The following is a 21,379-nucleotide window of genomic DNA, read 5'->3' as shown; positions in this document are numbered from 1 at the left end:
TATCTTTTCATGTGACAACACTGAAGAAATGACACTGCTACAATGTAAAGTAGTGAGTGTACAGTGTAAATTTGCTGTCCCCTCAAAATAACTCAACACACAGCTATTAATGTCTAAACCGCTGGCAACAAAAGTGAGTACACCCCTAAGTGAAAATGTCCAAATTGGGCCCAAAGTGTCAATATTTTGTGTGGCCACCATCATTTTCCAGCACTGCCTTAACCCTCTTGGGCATGGAGTTCACCAGAGCTTCACAGGTTGCCACTGGAGTCCTCTTCCACTCCTCCATGACGACATCATGGAGCTGGTGGATGTTAGAGACCTTGCACTCCTCCACCTTCCGTTTGAGGATGCCCCACATATGCTCAATAGGGTTTAGGTCTGGAGACATGCTTGGCCAGTCCATCACCTTTACCCTCAGCTTCTTTAGCAAGGCAGTGGTCGTCTTGGATGTGTGTTTGGGGTCGTTATCATGTTGGAATACTGCCCTGCAGCCCAGTCTCCGAAGGGAGGGGATCATGCTCTGCTTCAGTATGTCACAGTACATGTTGGCATTCATGGTTCCCTCAATGAACTGTAGCTCCCCAGAGCCGGCAGCACTCATGCAGCCCCAGACCATGACACTCCCACCACCATGCTTGACTGTAGGCAAGACACACTTGTCTTTGTACTGCCACACACGCTTGACACCATCTGAACCAAATAAGTTTATCTTGGTCTCATCAGACCACAGGACATGGTTCCAGTAATCCATGTCCTTAGTCTGCTTGTCTTCAGCAAACTGTTTGCGGGCTTTCTTGTGCATCATCTTTAGAAGAGGCTTCCTTCTGGGACGACAGCCATGCAGACCAATTTGATGCAGTGTACGGCGTATGGTCTGAGCACTGACAGGCTGACCCCCCACCCCTTCAACCTCTGCAGCAATGCTGGCAGCACTCATACGTCTATTTCCCAAAGACAACCTCTGGATATGACGCTGAGCACGTGCACTCAACTTCTTTGGTCGACCATGGCGAGGCCTGTTCTGAGTGGAACCTGTCCAGTTAAACCGCTGTATGGTCTTGACCACCGTGCTGCAGCTCAGTTTCAGGGTCTTGGCAATCTTCTTATAGCCCAGGCCATCTTTATGTAGAGCAACAATTCTTTTTTTCAGATCCTCAGAGTTCTTTGCCATGTTGAACTTCCAGTGACCAGTCAGTATGAGGGAGTGTGAGAGCGATGACACCAAATTTAACACACCTGCTCCCCATTCACACCTGAGACCTTGTAACACTGAGTCACATGACACCGGGGATGGAAAATGGCTAATTGGGCCCAATTTGGACATTTTCATTTAGGGGTGTACTCACTTTTGTTGCCAGCGGTTTAGACATTAATGGCTGTGAGTTATTTTGAGGGGACAGCAAATTTACACTTATGCAAGCTGTACACTCACTACTTTACATTGTAGCAGTGTCATTTCTTCAGTGTCATTTCTTCATGAAAAGATATACTCAAATATTTACAAAAATGTGAGGGGTGTACTCACTTTTGTGATATACTGTATATATTACACACACAGTTATTGAGAGGGAGAATGAACTTGTCATATCTCGGATGTTTGCCATTATGTCTGCGACGTGTTGCATCAGACTGTCTGTCTGTCCGCTGCCCTGTCTGTCAGTCATTCATAATCAGTGGACATGATCAGACCTGGACGTCCCCCCATACTTTTACTCTTTCACACTTCCATAATGGGCTATAGTAGACCTGTTCAACCTTGAAGTTCACCCCCCCATGCCTGCTCTTCTCTCAGTCCCGCTCTCTCATACAAAGAGTTAATTTACACTTTCATTGTTTTTCTTTCCTTTAACCATATGAGCAATCAGATGAGACTGATAACGTGTTGGAACATTGACCAATGGTGAGCTGTGTTTTTGTGTGTTTTTTTTACTGTTGTGTGGCGTTGTCGTTTGTGGAAATAGAGTTAGAGGAGTGCTTCATTGTCCATCAGGTGAGGGGTTGGATCTGTTGTGAATGCTTATTAAGGGTTATTATAATCTGATCAGGGATGTGTTGGACGGGGTCCCGGTGGTGAGCTGAGTCTGGTTCTCACAAACCAAAAACCAAAGCTGGTACTGACTGCCATGAGACACACAGCTCACCACTGGATAGTTTGGAGCTGCATGTTGGAGCTGCACTGATCTAAGGTCAGTTTGGTCAAGGTTATAGTTTTGGGATGGTTAACTGACCCCAGATCTTTGTATGTTTCTTTACCATGCACACCCTCTTCCTCTTAAACCTCTCTGGTCCCTAAACTTTATCCTTTGAACTCTTTCCTGCACCCCTCTGCAGCGGAAAAAAACGTGGTATCTTCCACAGTTCCCAGAGGTGAACCCTGTGAGGCACCGAACTCCGGAAGAGGAGATCAGGGGGAGTTAGAGGGGGTTGGGGTTACTGTATGTTAGCACAAATCATAAAGAAGAGGAAAGTGTTTTGGAGTTTTTTTTCTCTCTTTTGTTTTAGATTCCTCCCTCCTCTCTACCCTCACTGCAATCTATTACATTGTTGTGCTCTTTGCTCCATGGAGTTCCGCTCCACTTCATGGAATCCAGGGAAAGCGGTTTCCTCCTGGTGTGCGTTTGTCCTGTGCCGGGCCCGTTGCTCTCAACCGCGCCTCTCAGCTCAGGAAAGCCGGCGTTTGGCGAGGCTGCTGCACTCTGATAGCATGCCAGAATAAACACACATCAGAGAGGGGCGGGAGAGTAGAGAAAAGGAGAGGGAAATAGAGAGGGGAGTGGGAGTAGAGGGAGGAATTAGAGGATTTAAACTCTGGTTTATATAATGTCAGTGGTTCCCAGGTTCTCACCTGTTGCTCTTCGAGTTTGACTTTCTGAAAAATGCATGAATCAATTCTCACCGGTTATTATTGTTGTTAGGCTACGTAGAGGACCACTGATCGACAGCAACATACAGGTAACTGCCAAAATAAAGGAAACGCAGACGTTCTTATCCAGAGTGACTTACAGGAGCAATTAGGGTTAAGTGCCTTGCTCAAGGGCACATCGACATATTTTTCACCTAGGGATGATTCGCTCAGGGGTTTGAACCTGGAACCTTTTGGTTACTGGCCCAACGCATTTAACCACTAGGCTACCTAATGCCCCAGCATAGTGTTTTTTTAATCTATAATTTTTTTGTATTTCACCTTTTTTCTCCCCAATTTCGTGATATCCAATTACGATCTTCTCTCAAATCAAATCAAATCAAATCAAATTTTATTAGTCACATACACATGGTTAGCAGATGTTAATGCGAGTGTAGCGAAATGCTTGTGCTTCTAGTTCCGACAATGCAGTAATAACCAACAAGTAATCTAACCTAACAATTCCACAACTACTACCTTACACACAAGTGTAAAGGGATAAAGAATATGTACATAAAGATATATGAATGAGTGGTGGTACAGAACGGCATGGCAGATGCAGTAGATGGTATAGAGTACGGTATATACATATGAGATGAGTACTGTAGGGTATGTAAACATAAAGTGGCATAGTTTAAAGTGGCTAGTGGTACATGTATTACATAAAGATGGCAAGATGCAGTAGATGATATAGAGTACAGTATATACATATGAGATGGGTAATGTAGGGTATGTAAACATTATATTAAGTGGCATTGTTTAAAGTGGCTAGTGGTACATTTTTACATAATTTCCATCAATTCCCATTTTTAAAGTGGCTGGAGTTGAGTCAGTATGTTGGCAGCGGCCGCTAAATGTTAGTGGTGGCTGTTTAACAGTCTGATGGCCTTGAGATAGAAGCTGTTTTTCAGTCTCTCGGTCCCTGCTTTGATGCACCTGTACTGACCTCGCCTTCTGGATGATAGCGGGGTGAACAGGCAGTGGCTTGGGTGGTTGTTGTCCTTGATGATCTTTATGGCCTTCCTGTGACATCGGGTGGTGTAGGTGTCCTGGAGGGCAGGTAGTTTGCCCCTGGTGATGCGTTCTGCAGACCTCACTACCCTCTGGAGAGCCTTACGGTTGTGGGCGGAGCAGTTGCCGTACCAGGCGGTGATACAGCCCGACAGGATGCTCTCGATTGTGCATCTGTAGAAGTTTGTGAGTGCTTTTGGTGACAAGCCGAATTTCTTCAGCCTCCTGAGGTTGAAGAGGCGCTGCTGCGCCTTCTTCACAACGCTGTCTGTGTGGGTGGACCAATTCAGTTTGTCCGTGATGTGTACACCGAGGAACTTAAAACTTTCCACCTTCTCCACTACTGACCCGTCGATGTGGATAGGGGGGTGCTCCCTCTGCTGTTTCCTGAAGTCCACAATCATCTCCTTTGTTTTGTTGACGTTGAGTGTGAGGTTATTTTCCTGACACCACACTCCGAGGGCCCTCACCTCCTCCCTGTAGGCCGTCTCGTCGTTGTTGGTAATCAAGCCTACCACTGTAGTGTCATCCGCAAACTTGATGATTGAGTTGGAGGCGTGCATGGCCACGCAGTCGTGGGTGAACAGGGAGTACAGGAGAGGGCTCAGAACGCACCCTTGTGGGGCCCCAGTGTTGAGGATCAGCGGGGTGGAGATGTTGTTACCTACCCTCACCACCTGGGGGCGGCCCGTCAGGAAGTCCAGGACCCAGTTGCACAGGGCGGGGTCGAGACCCAGGGTCTCGAGCTTGATGACGAGTTTGGAGGGTACTATGGTGTTAAATGCTGAGCTGTAATCGATGAACAGCATTCTCACATGGGTATTCCTCTTGTCCAGATGGGTTAGGGCAGTGTGGTTGCGATTGCGTCGTCTGTGGACCTATTGGGTCGGTAAGCAAATTGGAGTGGGTCTAGGGTGTCCGGTAGGGTGGAGGTGATATGGTCCTTGACTAGTCTCTCAAAGCACTTCATGATGACGGAAGTGAGTGCTACGGGGCGGTAGTCGTTTAGCTCAGTTACCTTAGCTTTCTTGGGAACAGGAACAATGGTGGCCCTCTTGAAGCATGTGGGAACAGCAGACTGGGATAAGGATTGATTGAATATGTCCGTAAACACACCAGCCAGCTGGCTGGTCCTGCGCTCAGGAGAAGTGAAGGTCGAGTCATGCGTCCTCCGAAACATGACCCACCAAACCGCCCACTTAACCCGGAAGCCAGCCGCACCAATATGTTGGAGAAAACACCGTTCAACTGACGACCAGTGTCAGCCTGCAGGTGCCCGGCCCGCCACAAGGAGTCGCTAGAGCGCAATGAGCCAAGTAAAGCCGCACCGGCCAAACCTTCCCTTAACACGGACGTCGCTGTGGGTCTCCCGGTCACAGCCGGTTCTGTAGTGACCGGATTGGAGCTTGGTTTGGATCAGCCAGGCTCTTAACTTCTACCAAGTCAGAAACCCGGATCCGGGAGCACCCCCCACCCCCCACCAGTAAAAAAGCTGAATAGCATAGCTAGCATAGCGTCACAAGTAAATAGTAGCATCTAAATATCATTCAATCACAAGTCCAAGATACCAGATGAAAGATCCACTTCTTGTGAATCCAGCAATCATTTCTGATTTTTAAAATGTTTTACAGGGAAGATACAATATGTAAATCTATTAGCTAACCACGTTAGCAAAAGACACCATTTTTCTTTGTCCACCATTTTTTCTCTCCACCAGTAGCTATCACCAATTCGGCCAAATAAAGATATTGATAGCCACTAACCAAGAAAAAACCTCATCAGATGACAGTCTGATAACATATTTATTGTATAGGATAGTTTTTGTTAGAAAAATGTGCATATTTCAGGTAGAAATCATAGTTTACAATTGCACCCACCATCACAACTCGACTAGAATAAATACAGAGAGCAACGTGTATTACCAATTTACTCATCATAAAACATTTCATAAAAATAGACAAAGCATAGCAATGGAAAGACACAGATCTTGTGAATTCAGACAATATTTCAGATTTTCTAAGCGTTTTACAGCGAAAACACAATAAATCGTTATATTAGCATACCACATGTGCAAACGTTACCCCAGCATGAATCAAAGGCAAGGGGAGCGATAACGTTATGATCACCAAAATATATTAATTTTTTCACTAACCTTCTCAGAATTCTTCCGATGACACTCCTGTAACATCATATTACAAAATACATATAGAGTTTGTTTGAAAATGTGCATATTTAGCCACAAAAAAACGTGGTTATACAATGAGAATACTAGCAAAACTGCCCTGAAAATGTCGGGCGCTATATTTGAGAGTGATCTAGTCTAATCGATAGCTAATCATAAACTTGACAGAAAAATACAGGGTTGACAGGAATCGAAAGACAAATTAGTTCTTAATGCAATCGCTGACTTACATTTGTAAAATTATCCTTACTGTGCAATACCGGGTCCGCCAAGCGAAGCTACACATAACAAAATGGCGACATATGCGTTTAAAAATTTTCAACAGAACAGCGATTTATCATCATAAATAGTTCTTACTGTGAGCTGTTCTTCCATCAGTATCTTGGGCAATGTATCCTTTCTTGGGTCTAATCTTCTTTTGGTCGAAAGCTGTCCTCTTGTCCGTCGAAATGCCCACTAACGTTCGACCGGGACCCCGAAACGTGCCCGGCGCTTCAATGTGCATCACAAAGCAATGCCTCAAAATCGAACTAAACGGATATAAATTGCTATAAAACGGTTTAAATTAACTACCTTATGATGTTTTTAACACCTATAACGAGTAAAAACATGACCGGCGATATATAAGTGGCTAAACCAATGCTTGGAAAGAGAGAGAGTCCGACGTCCATCTTGCGTGAGGCGCAGCAGGAAAAGAACGGTACATCCGGTCTTTCGCGTTTTATACTGGCCCTGATTGCGCAATCGACTCCATTCAAATTGTCACCTCTTACTGACATCTAGAGGAAGGCATGGGCAGTGTTTGTATCCTCATAGGATTTACAGGGACTTTAAAACTGACCTGGGACCAGAGGCCAAAATTTCTGAAATCTCACTCCATATCAGGAAAAGTGCTGTAGAATGAGTTCTGTTTCACTCAGAGACATAATTCAAACGGCTATAGAAACTAGAGAGTGTTTTCTATCCAATAATAACAATAATATGCATATTGTACGAGCAAGAATTGACTACTAGGCAGTTTAATTTGGCAATGTCAAAAAAAATAGTGCTAACAGCACCCCCTATTGACAAAAGGTTAAACAGTGTTAGTGACTGCAAGCAGTGCCTTAGACCGCGCCACTCGGGAGGCCCCCAACAGGGTGTCTTAAAACCTCTTAGGGATCCCTTATGGCTAGAATCCTGTTACCAGAATCGATTTGACAACATCCGGTAAATTGCAGAGCGCGAAATTCAAAAATACTAAATTCGTAATATTAAACATTCATGAAAATACAAATATCTTACATTTAAAAGCTTAACTTCTTGTTAATCCAGCCGCTTTGTCAGATTTCAAAAAGGCTTTACGGCGGAAGCATACCATGCGATTATCTGAGGACAGCGCCCCGCATACAAAAGCATGAAAACATTTTCCAAACAAGCAGATGCATCACGAAAGTCATAACTAGCGATAAAATAAATCGCTTACCTTTGAAGATCTTCATCTTTTTGCAATCCCAAGGTCTCTGTTACACAATAAATGGTCGTTTTGTTCGATAAAGTCCTTTATATCCCAAAAATGTCCGTTTTTTATTTTGCGCATTTGATTCAGAAATACACCTGTTCCAACTCGCCCTACAAAGGATCTAATAAATTACCTGTAAACTTGATCCAAACATTTCAAACAACGTTTCTAATCCAACCTCGGGTACCTAATATGTAAATAATCGATCAAATTGAAGACGGAATAAACTGTTTTCAATACCGGAGAAAAACGAGGAGCACGCTCTCATTCATGCGCACCAAAACACTAGAGTCCACCTGAGTGACACTTAGAAAGAATAAAATAAATTTAAAAAAACATCAAACAATTTCTAAAGACTGTTGACATCTAGTGGAAGCCATAGGAACTGCAAACTGGGTCCTAATAATTATGCTTTCTCATAGAAAAGTATTGGAAATCCAATGACCTCAACAACAACAAATCCTGGATGGATTGTCATCGGGTTTTCGCCTGCCAAATCAGTTCTGTTATACTCAGACATTATTTTAACAGTTTTATAAACTTTAGAGTTTTCTATCCAATACTACCATGCATATGCATATCCTAGCTTCTGGGCCTGAGTAACAGGCAGTTTACTTTGGGCACCTCAGTCATCCAAACTTCCGAATACTGCCCCCTAGCCTTAAGAAGTTTTAATAGGGTGTTGGGCCACCACGTGCCATAACAGCTTCAATGCACCTTGGCAAGCGTCTTTACCTCTATCGGAGGGATATAACTTCATTCTTCCACAAGAAATTCCATCATTTGGTGTTTTGTTGATGGTGGTGTAAAATGCTGTTTCAGGCGCCGCTCCAGAATCTTCAGAAAGTGTTCAATTTGGTTGAGATCTGTTGACTGAGACGGCCATGGCATATGTTTTCATGCTCATCAAACTGCTCAGGGACCACTCTTGCTGTGGGGATGGGGGCATTGCCATCCTATAAGGGCATAGCCATGGTAGCCAAAATAATGGCCTGCCCAGCATTTTTATACATGACCCTAAGTATGATGGGATGTTAATTGCTTAATTAACTCAAGAACCACACCTGTGTGGAAGCACTTGCTTTCAATATACTTTGTATCCCTCATTTACTCATGTGTTTCCATTATTTTGGCAGTTACATGTCTAACTCAAGGCTCACCATCTCCAGGTATACAATTATAGCTATGCAGCTGCAGAAACATAGAAAAGCAAGCAATTGAGTTACAATTTTGAATGATGTGACATTGTTTGACATGTGAATGAAGAAAAGTCCAACTGTCCTGAACTTCAAAGTGGACATGGATGGGGACGTGAGGGTTAACTGTGCAGTGTTATGCCAAGTCTTAGCCGTTATGTTAACTGCTTAGTGATGGAATGGACTGGCTCGAAACGAGCGTTGTTTGAAGAGTGGGAGAGCGACAGAGGGAGGGTGAGAGAGGGGAGAATACCTACTTTTCACTATTTGCAAATGAACAAGAGTTAACTGTAGTGTATTTGTATGTATATTTTGTGTTGATTTATCTCCTGTCCATTAAGTTTAAACAGACTTTACCAACAACTGGAGAACCTCAACTGTAAACAGCATGAAAAGACAGAGAAACAAAGTGACATAAGGAATATGCATGCTGCATACAGTACACTGTTGATGTGGGCTGCTCTTGTGAAACTGCTCTGGGTTAAGCTGCGGATAGAGGTCTACCTGTTACTCCCCCCACGCACACACCAACACTTGTATACACTCTCGCACTCAAAACAGCTCTTAACTTGCTGGGAGATTTAGTTAGCAAAGTGAAAAGTTAGTCAAACTCTCTCCCAGCTCTAGCAAAACTTTTTTATTTATTTTTTAACCAGAGGAACAAGAGGGGGAGAGTGAGAGAAACGATTGGACCCTGTAAATGTTGTTCTGGCCTGTGATTGGTGAAAGCCTGTTGCTAGGCTTATGTCATTGTACGAGAGGGAGTTTTTTGCTTCCTCTCTGCTAAGCGAAAGGTCAGGTTTGAACTGGTTAGGAGGACTTCTACCACTTGTTGAACTTCCCCACGGTTTTGTGATTTGCTCTCTCCGCTCTCTTGTATTTTCATCGCATGTTAAAAACACTGCAGACCACTTTTGGGGCACATAATGTGTACAGCTTTAGTTTTGGCTTCCTCTCTCTTTTTCTCTCTTTTAATCCCTTTGACTTGTATCCTCTTTTTATTGGCAAAAGCAGCTAAAAGGTTTGCATTTACAATTGCCATCTTCTAAAGTTTTTTCAACGTTTTTTTCCTAAATGCCCAAGTGTTTAAATGCTACTCTTTGAATAATTTATGTTTTTACGGGCTCTCTTAAAATGAAAAGATAAATAGTGATAGAGTAGGTACAAAATCACACACTATCATGTGTTACATATTTGCATGTATTATACATGTTAATTACTTTTGTCAAAGTTAAGGGAGTGACACTGAAATTCCTCTCTACATTCTCTTATGGAGTTGTCCTTTCATGTTAGTTGAATTTCAAGTTGAGAGGGATCAATGTTTCAGAACTCGAACCGGAGCTTGAACTTGTGACTGGACTGATGTTGGCTGTTGTTTGTTTATTCAGGGCCCACTCTAATCTTAATTACTTTTATCCTGTCCATCAAATGTTATAAAAATCACAAACCAGTTACATGGATGTGATAGTTAATAGTTTACTAACAGGTCTCTAACTTACTCCTCTCGAACCCCAGCCACCCCACCCAAATATGTAATCTTTCTATGTCTACCATTGTTGGTCTTATCTGTAGCTTAGAATGTATTCCCAGTCAGTTGTAACAATAGGATATTAACTAATGTGTGGCAATGCTCTCCACGAGTCCCTTATCTGTGTGCGCGCGGGTGGTTTGTGCATCATGGTTGGTTTGCTAGAACTGCAATGACATAATGTTAGACGCCACCAGATCTCACAGCAATGAGTTGATGATGTCAAACCCTCCACACCGGTCAGTTAGACTGCTCATTCAGACTCCGTGAAGAGAGGACCACGTCAAATCCCTCTATCCCTTCTTCTCAGAGGCTCACTATCTGCACTGTGAGAACCAGCTTGAGAAGGATCCCTGCAGGCTCTCTACCAGCCTCCCACTGCAGTCTAACTAATCATCATGATGTTATAGTAACCACCGCCCCCACTCCGCCCCTGGCTGGCGTGGCTACAGTAAAGCCCTCCGAGTAGGTGGTGGTGTGGTAGGGCTGTGTACGCCACTGAAAATAGTGTTTGGCCCTGTCCGGGGGACTGGGGGCCAGTCGGGGCCCTGTCCCATGTCCGGGGGGGCTGGGGGCCAGTCGGGGCCCTGTCCCCTGTCCGGGGGGGCTGGGGGCCAGTCGGGGCCCTGTCCCCTGTCCGGGGGGGCTGGGGGCCAGTCGGGGCCCTGTCCCCTGTCCGGGGGGGCTGGGGGCCAGTCGGGGCCCTGTCCCCTGTCCGGGGGGGCTGGGGGCCAGTCGGGGCCCTGGCCTAGCCTAGGCTAACTCTCTTTTATGTGAAAAGGGCATGTCGTAAGCTGAACGCTGACCAGGCCTCTTCTGCTCTGCAACTTTGCTGAGCCATGGGGCTCACACACTGTGCTGGCTCTGCTGCTGGGAAACTGTAGAGTGCTGACTCCAGCCCCAGGGCATGTTTACCCCCACCCCTCCCTAGGGGTAACAGGAGTGAGGGAGGGGCACCGTCACACAATGAATCTGCCAAATGGCGTGCTATGTATCTAGCCAGGCCCATATCAACCAGGCAGCCAGGCTCTAAAACGGAGTGTTAGATTGGAGCTTGGTTCAGATCAGCTTGGTGATAAACAACAATCTGGGCTCCCTCACACCACTCCTCCATGTTACCTAATATAACTTGTTTTAGCAGGTTTTTATTTGGTTCTTCCACCCGCCACCCCTGCCTTGAGTTTATTATTAGATAATATTAATATGATCAGCCTTCCAGTGGCGTAATGTGCTGCTAATGAGGTTGTTGGTGGTATCTCTGCCATGGAACACTTGACCTGGCTGGCTGTGCTGCAGTAATAAGCAATTATCACAATTATGCAGCCGCTATTTACCACCACTAATTTATAATACAATAGTCAGATACTCAGATTTCATGCCACTGTAGTACTTTTTTTTTTTTGAGTAGTCATATCTAGACCAAAGCTCTTTCATGCTCCAACCATCTGACAAAACAGCATTATAAAATGACTCATAAATGACTTCAGGGTACAGTACAGTAAACACCAACAACAATGACTGGTGACATCATCCGCTCCAGGCAGTGTCTTTACTGACAGGCTCTATGATAGACCTGTCTTTATCGAGACTTCCTGGTAGGTTTGTTTGAGGTGCTATACAGCCCTGTCTGATTTGGTTTAAGGCTGCTTTATCTGAACTGATAGTCGAAGTGGAAAGCTGGAATTGATTTGCTGTTTGTAGACATATAATGGCACAGTAAGATACCTGGACAGTACAAGATCTGCCACCATATTTACAGTTGTGATGCTCCACCTCCCATTTATAACACACAGAGTGAAGGACTTGCTGTTCTTTTCTCTGTTGTTTTCAATGTACATGACATAAGATAGCAGGTGCCTGCGAACGTCCATGTAGCACAGGGTCAGCTATGGGTGGAAAGGTTGAAAAATGATTTATGTATCATGTAATAAAGCCATAATAAGCAGGCAGTTGGTCGAAGTCACCATTTCACGCCATATTGTGCGCTGCAGAGTGATGGTCAGTCGATATCCATTGATAATCAATGGCAGCAGCAAGGAACAAAATTAGAGACACGATTGATGATGTTTTCGTGGGGGCTCGCTCAATGCTCAAGTTAAGACGCTAACCTCTCTACACAGTTCACTCCTCCTCTCTCCGTGCCCTTATATCTCATTGGATGAATGGAGGTTGTTTTCGCCATGGGATTGGCTTTTGCGCACGTCAGTCAACCAAGGCTCCGTTTATTTACGGACTGTATCCGCAGAGAGAGAACGGTATTCTGCTGTAGGACAGCACCGGCTGACAACTGAGCACTTTATTAACCAGTCCCTCAAGAAACAAAGCGAGAAAGGAAACGGCCATTGAAGTAGACCTTTTTATATTTGTATACCTGAAAACATAAGATCGCACCGAGAACACATTATGAAGCACGCAACTGCAGCAACAGAAACCATTGAAAATAATTCATTTACAGTGACAGACGTATTTAAAATATGCACTCAGTGTGAACGGCTGAGCAAAAAGGTAAGAGGAAAATAAAATAAAGGGGAAATTATTTTGACAGTGAATGCATGTTTTGGAAAGCCCGTGCTTTCGTTTTGGGATTTAGATGATTAATTTGTGACAATACAGTTTCATGTCATTTTAGCCACTTGTTTTCTGTGGCTTCGAGCGAAGGAACTGCAGTGCAGTCTTTTATTTTGTGTCCAACCTTGTTTACGCGTTTGAGGAGTTTGCGCTGCCTGTCAACTCTACTTTCTTTCCAGTTCTTTGTCATCCTACTGCCGACTCTATACACCGTTCGGTATAAGGTTCTACTTTTTTCGGTTGGTGTCTTTCAATGCAAGACAGTATTGTCGCTTTCGAGTAATCTTCGGCCGGCAGTTCTAGGTCATTCATTCTGCCAGCTCATTGTGCTGCGCCGCGCAGAGGGACAAACGGAGCAGACAGTCAGCCCTAGCCTGTAGGACATGTCGCAATCAGCGACTTTTCAAGTTGACAGTTGGCTGTTTTTATGTTGAGTGAGATGTCAATCATATTTTGAATTCGTTTATTTAACTACTTTAGTATGCGAGCCTTTCTGATCAATAACATTGTCAAATATTGTATCAAGGGTATTACTTGTATCAAGTGTGTATCAAACTGCAAATGGTTACATAGCCACTATAGGCATGATACATTGTATCTATCAAGCGTTCTTTTTGTGTATTTTGATAGTTTTGTAACATTTATAGAGACTGCTGTTATGGCTTGCTGCAGCGAAATGTTGAACAAAGAGATTTATTTCTGCACAGGCTGCGGTTGCAGTGCGCCAACCCGACTATAGAGCGAATGTGTGGGCTAGTGGAGGGGGTGAGATACGATATCCCACAGAAGGATGTACAATATTACACGGTCAGGGCTCGCAGGCAAAGTGGTACGAAAAATCTCAATTAGTTTTCCCCCTGGCCTTTAGCTTTTGACGCCAATGAGCACTGTTGCATTTGGCTCTTGCATAACTATAATATGTGTTTTTTGTATTCTTTTGTCTTGCAGGACTTTGGAGTTCGAATCCCAAGACCCCTGGGAAATGGACCAAGTAGATTTATCCCTGAAAAAGAGGTATGGAGAACAAAAACATTTTTTTACCACTGGAGTTTTCTTTGGACTTCAAAACATTTGACTTGTTACTTATCTATACAAATTATCAATAACTTTGACATTTTATTACAGATCTTTAGTTAGCATCTTATACCAATAAGTGAATTACATTAAATTCACTGTCTCTATTGCGTCAGATCCTTCAAGTCAGTAAAGTAGACCCCAGGACACAATCGATATTTGAGGACGCATTCGCAGCACTGGGTCGCCTTGACAACATCTCTTTGGTGATGGGCTTCCACCCACAGTACCTGGAGAGCTTTCTGAGGACACAGCACTACCTGCTGCAGATGGACGGGCCCTTATCCCTGCACTACCGCCACTACATAGGCATCATGGTGAGATCCCTAACCCCCTCTCCAACCTCTACACTACCACAGTATAGCCACTACAGAGGCACGATCAAGCCCTGTATATCTCTTTACCTACGTTTTGAATTCATGGACACTCACCTATAGACTGTACATTTAGAGTTCTTGGGCAGTCTGGTAATTGTCTCCCCTCCCAGGCTGCAGCAAGACACCAGTGCTCCTACCTGGTCAACCTGCACGTCAACGACTTCCTCCAGGTGGGAGGGGACTCCAAGTGGCTGAAAGGCCTGGACGGCGCCCCACAGAAGCTGCAGGCCCTCGGGGAGCTCAACAAGATACTGGCCCACCGGCCCTGGCTTCTCACCAAGGCACACATCGAGGTACGCGGGGGGGGGGGGCTGGATCTGTGACACACACCCCCAGGACTGGACAGAGGGACAGGTTAGGGTTATGTAACAGACACCGAAATTATTGGATGAGGCCTGGCCAGAGTTACACAGCTGCTGACTTTGCAGGGTTAGTTATATAACTTTTTGAAAGGGGGATCTGTAGAGAAGGAAGAGGGGAAGGGATGGGTAGAGCGAATAAAACAATTGGAAGTGGATGGATGGATAGAATGTGAGACAGGAAGTAAAAGATTCCACCCAAAGGAAACTACTGATTGACTGACGTATCAGCTCTTCCCCCCCCCCCCCCCCCTCTCCAGCACCTGCTGAAGGCTGAAGAACACAGCTGGTCCCTGGCTGAGCTGATCCATGCTGTGGTGCTCCTCACACACTACCACTCCCTGGCCTCCTTTACCTTCGGCTGTGGCATCACCCCCGAGATCCACAGTGACGGGGGGCACACCTTCAGACCCCCCTCCCTCAGCCAGTACTGCGTCTGCGACATTGCCAATGGCAACGGGCACGGCCACCTGGAGGAGAGGAGAGGCAACCACCAGGTGAGCGGGAGGAGGAGAGTCAGGACTGTGTGTGGGTGAGCGAGGGAGAGAAGCTGTAGGTTTGTTAGTCACTCGGCTTTGACACCCGTGTGGTTGTGAGCGCAGTGCTTCTTGTGGTTGTGGTTGCCCTGTGTATGACCAGTGCCCTGAACCAGAATGTGTGTTTGTTCCTGTGTCTAGGTGTCGGAGGTGTCTGGTGAGGTGGAGGTGCTGATGGAGAGGATGAAGCAGCTGCAGGAGTGTCGTGATGAAGAGGAAGCCAGTCAGGAGGAGATGGCCACACGCTTTGAGAGGGAGAAGACCGAGAGCATGCTGGTGGCCACGGCAGAGGACGAGGAGTGTGTGCCATCCAGAGACGTATCCAGGCACTTTGAAGACCCCAGCTACGGCTACAAGGACTTCTCCAGGAGAGGAGAACATGTACCCACCTTCAGAGTGCAGGTATATAGTGCACACACACACACCTCTTCAGGGAGAGCCAGAAAGAGAGAAAAGGAGAGAGAAAGTGAAGAGTTTTTTCTCAATAACTTCAGGATTACATTTTCTAAATGTTACTATGTTGCGCTATGGACTATCTATCTGATTGATCAATTGATATCCAGACATTCTGATTAACCCCTTGCGTTCCTTTCTTCAGGACTACAGTTGGGAGGACCACGGCTACTCCCTGGTGAACCGTCTGTACCCTGACGTTGGTCAGCTGCTGGATGAGAAGTTCCAGATGGCCTACAACCTGACCTACAACACCATGGCCATGCACAAAGACGTGGACACCACCATGCTGCGCAGGGCTATCTGGAACTACATCCACTGCATGTTCGGCATCAGGTACGCCACTCACTGGCTCTATACAAACACAAATCTACTCATGTAAATGTATATATTTAATGATGTAATATGCTAGATTCAGTCAAAAGAAGAATGTTATCACGTGTTTAATACATTGACAAAGTGCAGTAATTTCGTACAGTAATGTAGTTACTGTATAACTTTGTCTCAGGTATGATGACTATGACTACGGGGAGATTAACCAGCTGTTGGACCGCAGCTTTAAGGTCTACATTAAGACCATGGTGTGCAGCCCGGAGAAGACCACCAAACGAATGTACGAGAGCTTCTGGAGACAGTTCCAGCACTCCGAGAAGGTAAGGGGACAACTTTCTATTTTATTTATTCCATGGGTTTATGTTTCTGTTAGCATTTAACGTTTCTATATAGTTTCCTCTCCTAGTTGTTGATCTGTGTGACTGGAGTAATGTTGTGGAGCAGTTTTGTAATGCGTTCTACTCTCTCTTTCTCCCTCACTCTTCCAGGTCCATGTCAATCTGCTTCTTATGGAAGCGCGCATGCAGGCAGAACTGCTCTACGCTCTGAGAGCGATCACCCGCTACATGACATGAAGTGCTTTTGGCGTTTATCATTGTTTTTTGCTGTCATTGTCTTTGCTCTCGTGGGACACTTCAGAAGAAATAAACCAAGGGGGAAAACAGAAAACTAAAAAGATGAAAGGTGCCCCGTCCGTCGCGACGAAGCTCGTCCTCGTGATGTGGAAAGAAAAACGAACAGAACAAATGAAGGAGAGAACAAAAAAAAGCAAATGAAAGAAGAAAAAAAAGAACTGCAAAAAGAAAAGTCATCTCAACCCACTTGTGGAAAGATAAGCTGTCCTCTTTACCCGCAGTGCCAAAACTCACCATGAGGGGGCAGCCTGGAGCAGACACTCTGCTGGGCCAGAGGAAAAGAAACAGATGGCACAGGCTACCCTTCCAGTATTCCAATACACCTCAGTGGATGATGTCAATAGAATCTCCGTATAGTGTGTGAACCCACAGCAAATCTCCAGAAAGCAAAGCAGTGCACCAGTCTGCACTTGATAATGTAGTCACTGTTTTTTGTTGAATATATTTTGCTTTAGTTTTTTTGTATTAAGAGAAGTTGTTATCATCATGTGGTTGATGTTGTTATTGCTGTAACTGGAGATGATGGAAGCATTATTTGGCCTGTGTGTTGGTGTGCCTGGTTATGTCATACAGCACAGTATAGTGTGTAGAGGTGCTGCCTGATACTGCTGCTCATGTAAGCAAGGGGTCATATTGACCCCCCCCATCCTCCCCCCACCCCTAAGAACCCTATCCATCATAAACCCACAGCATTACCCCCCCCCCCCCCTTCCCCAATACCCCCCACCCTGAAACTGTTTGTGTAAGCTAACCCAAGAAGTGTGTGAAAACGGAGAGGTGAGGGAAAAACTAAAAAAAGAACACTGTCTGAGCCCTATTTAGTTTTACTGTACGTATGATGAACCCCTTCTGTATGAGAGACTGATGTCTGTGACAAATATCATGTGTGGATGTGTGTGTGTGTAACTCCATGTGTTTTACAGAAAATATCAAGAAAAAAAGTGTGTTGAAATTTCAAGCAACAAAAAAGCAGGAAGAAAGCGAGGTAATTTGAAGGGTGAAACTTCTTGCCCCTGCTGTAGCTCTTTCCGTGTGGTGACTGTTACATTTCTTTGTTTCTGGTAAAAAGCTTTGTCCTGTAAGAAAAAGAACATGAAAGCTAAAACAAAGTGGTCTTCCAGGGGATTGGCTTCCGGTTGTCATAACAATGACCTCACCTGTCTGTCTTCCGTTCACCCTCGACCTTTGACCCTGGCCTGGGCATCCTAACACTTTCAAAGCTTTGGGTATTGTGAATTGTACCAGTAAATAAATACCTCTTCTGTTTTCTTTTGTATCACATTAAGAAGTGCTCTTTGGTGAGCAGAATGACTCTATCACTCTGGGTCGCTTGGCTTTCATTCGTAGGTAGCCCAGTTGGTCCTCATTGGACCGACTGTGGTCGATACAGTCCGACTGCAGTCGGTCATAGATGTGCTTGTTCCCTCTGTGGGAGCCTAACCAGTGCAAAATCAGTTTTTTTTTAACGAGGGGTGGACTCTCCACCCTTTTATTTTTGTTGACTAAAAACAGTAAAGTACTGCATTCTACTGAGGGTGGATTGATACAGTTGGACAGTTGAATGATTGTTTCACGTTAAGAGGAGGAGGAAGATGAGGATGTTGATTATGGAATGGTACATTATTTGGGGGTGGTTGTGAGAGGAAGTGTAGAGGTTTTATCAAACTTCTGACTAATGTCAGATACTGAAACTTTTTATATAAAAAAAAATGGAATGTTATTGAATCATTGTATAATTTTTTTGTTTTCTCCTTAGAACTGTTGCTGCTGCATCAACATAATCATATCATTATTAGATATAAATGATCTATACATTGAATCATTCATGAAACAAGCCCACCAAATTGTAGTCACAGCACACATGCATGTATTATCTGCAACCTTAACAAGAAACATCTGATCTCCATCAATGGCATTTGACAATATGTCATCAGTAATGATGTAGGAACCATCTGGCTATTACAGATGCATGTTGCATAGTTAATGCAATTATGAGTCCCACATAAAGAAATGTCTCTTACAAACGCATGAGACTGTTCGGTGTGTGAGTCTAAATCCTAGCAGTGTTTTGGTTTCCTGTGTTGAGTGTGGACCCACTGGTTCAATGTCTAGTTTTGATTTAGATTTGGTTTACTTGTCAACTAACGTGAAGAAAAGTCACCATCTCATTGGATTTAGGTTAAAAGTTAGGTAAAGAAATACTAAATTCTCTTGTTTTGATAGCTTTTTTCCACTTTGATTCAACGTCAACACATTTCATTTTTGTTGTTGAAATCATGTCAAAATGTTGATTCAACTAGTTTTTGTCCAGTGGGGAGTCAGTCCTCCTATTTATACTACACTGAACTCTGTGGTTCAATGTTTGCTTGTGTTGACGAGTCAAGGTTGAACGTTACTCCCACACCTGTTGTGCTAGAACACTTGGACCCGTCTGTAATGTGCAGTGAGATGAGAGGGAAAATTCCTTCTAGGATCACCTTTGAGCTCTATTCTGCTCACCTTCCTGTCCTGTTCTGTTCTCCCTGCGGAAACTCCCTGGCATCCTTGTGGATGACTGGCTGTAGACTGAATTCTTTGGATGTTCAGGGACTTTTCCTACTGCGGGCAAACAGAGGGTGACTTGGTCCATATCTCTACTGATACTGAACTGCCTCATTTCCCTATGACAATCTGAACAGGATGAGACTATTATAAACAATAGTTGCACTTAATACCTCCACGATCACCCAACTAACTAACTTTATCAACCCAGACGGACAGGTGTCTATCATGTAGAGAACAATGTGTGTCATTAACTATGGCTGATGAAATGCTATTGGGTTGTGGTCACTGTAAGGCGTTATTATTGCAGGATAAGTTTATTTTATTTTGACAGAAGTGCCGTTTTTGTTCTTTATTTGATGTAATGATAATAACGATGTGATTTAAAAAACGCTGTTTACTAACTTTGCAGCAGTACTGCCTGGCCTGGTCCATATCTGTAACAATAAAGGCTTTGAGAAGGAGAACGTTTAAGACACTTTGTTTTGTTGTGGTTTATTACTTACAGCAGTTCACAGATTAACAATGTCTTAACTTTTTATCACCACAGACGCAATTTACAATTATTGTCATATGTAAGAGTAGCTTATGATAATATTACTTTACCAGTTACAACAAAAACAACAATTTGTTATTTAAAGGGAAAACAACAGTTTGTCATACAAGTCAGGGGCTCAAAAATCCATATATCATAGCTAGGGCCAAGAGGCTTTCTTGACTAGGAAAACACTCTAAACCCAAGTAACAGCCTATAACTAAGTCCCAGAGTTTTCCCTGGTCAGGACCTTACTAATGGAATTAGAGAGACTGGTAGAACCGGAAGGTAAAGTGTGTTGAGTACAGACTGACACTGGAGAGGAGACTGTCACAGGACGCTAGCAGGGCACAGCAAGAAGAAAGGCTAGGACATCACACTTTAGGGAGGGAGACTGTGTAGATGGCTGACAGTTTGAGTCTGGATCCTGTCCCTCAGCCTCTGAGCCACAGGACGGAACTCTGACTCCCAGAATTCTCGGTGGATGTTCATGTAATCACCAGAGGTCCACTGCAGCGCCTCGTCTAAGGGAAAGGGGGATACCTAGTCCGTTGTACAACCGAATGCATTAAACTGAAACGTGTCTTCTGCATTTAACCCAACCCCTCTGAATCAGAGCTTCATCAAAACGATACAACATAAAAATAAAGTATTTGTTTACAGCAGTAGACCAAAGCATATAATAACTATAAAAGGTTATTCATAAAACTTTCAGTAAAATAACCTCTTCTAAATAATTTCCGTACCTAGGTACAGTGTTTGGTACTCAAACAGTGCCTCTCTCTCCTGGTTGTCCAGTGTGGATGGGGAGTCTGTCCCTGCCCCCCCCCCCCCTTCTCAGTGAGGTTCCACAGCGTCTGACACACCAGGCCAGACACACCCCAAAGTCCCTCACTGTCTGCCAGCCTGTACACACACATCACATGCCGGGTGAGAGGGGTTTAAGTCACATATGATTCACACACTGCCTTACATTAGCTCTCCCTGAGTGCATCTGCTGCTGAAGGTTGGCTGATAAAACTCTGGACAGTTCTGCCCCCCCCCCCAGCAGCATTAGAGAGGAGCAGCTTCAACAGCATGAGAGAAAGAGAAGGAAGGAAAATATAGCTTGTTTGGTCGTATTATATCAAAGATATTGCGGTCGTACTGTCAACCGGTGCCTGCGTCATAGTGTGTGTTTCGTTTCTGGGTCTGACTGGAAAGGCCCTTTGTTGTGGTGCAGAAGTTCTCCTCTCCCTCTCTCTGTCTCTAATGTAAAGCAGCATGCATGGTCTGTCATAAACTGTGATCAAAACAGGATATTGAGCTGCCTGATTTGGGTCCACAGCCAGTGCCGGGGAGAGAGAAAACGTCTGTCTGTTTCAGTTTCAAGTTTTGTCACATTCACCAGTACAGTGAGATGCTTAACCTGTTAGCTCTACCCAACAGAGCAGTTGTATATTAGTACAACTAAAAAATAAGAAATAATAGAAGCTATATACAGGGTCAGTGCCAATACCACATTTACAATGTGCAGGGATACTGGAGTAATGAGGTAGATATGTACATGTAGGCAGGGATACTGGAGTATTGATGTAGATATGTACATGTAGGTAGGGATACTGGAGTATTGAGGTAGATATGTACATGTAGGCAGGGATACTGG

The 21,379-nt window shown here is 44.4% G+C and overlaps 1 protein-coding gene across 4 annotated transcripts in view; it reads left to right on the top strand.

Annotated features, from left to right (window-relative positions):
* Nucleotides 1-18,378, top strand: part of LOC139582735 (sestrin-1-like) — a 72,393-nt gene extending 54,015 nt beyond the window's left edge. The window contains exons 1-9 of one of the 4 annotated variants that reach the window (XM_071413019.1): nucleotides 12,235-12,828; nucleotides 13,840-13,905; nucleotides 14,082-14,282; nucleotides 14,453-14,635; nucleotides 14,962-15,198; nucleotides 15,379-15,639; nucleotides 15,836-16,026; nucleotides 16,199-16,343; nucleotides 16,512-18,378. In XM_071413019.1, the coding sequence (XP_071269120.1) occupies nucleotides 12,727-12,828; nucleotides 13,840-13,905; nucleotides 14,082-14,282; nucleotides 14,453-14,635; nucleotides 14,962-15,198; nucleotides 15,379-15,639; nucleotides 15,836-16,026; nucleotides 16,199-16,343; nucleotides 16,512-16,598 (1,473 nt within the window). In that variant the 5' untranslated portion in view covers nucleotides 12,235-12,726 and the 3' untranslated portion in view covers nucleotides 16,599-18,378. Of the gene's footprint in view, nucleotides 1-12,234; nucleotides 12,829-13,666; nucleotides 13,721-13,839; nucleotides 13,906-14,081; nucleotides 14,283-14,452; nucleotides 14,636-14,961; nucleotides 15,199-15,378; nucleotides 15,640-15,835; nucleotides 16,027-16,198; nucleotides 16,344-16,511 lie in introns of those variants that run through there. The other 3 variants (XM_071413020.1, XM_071413018.1, XM_071413016.1) reach the window with 3 other exon arrangements.
* Nucleotides 18,379-21,379: the final 3,001 nt, after the last annotated feature.

Source organism: Salvelinus alpinus, chromosome 8 (genome assembly GCF_045679555.1).
Source record: "Salvelinus alpinus chromosome 8, SLU_Salpinus.1, whole genome shotgun sequence".
Classification (NCBI taxonomy): Eukaryota; Metazoa; Chordata; class Actinopteri; order Salmoniformes; family Salmonidae; genus Salvelinus; species Salvelinus alpinus.
Note: the sequence above shows the minus strand (reverse complement) of the source record. Positions and strands in the feature narration are given on the sequence as shown.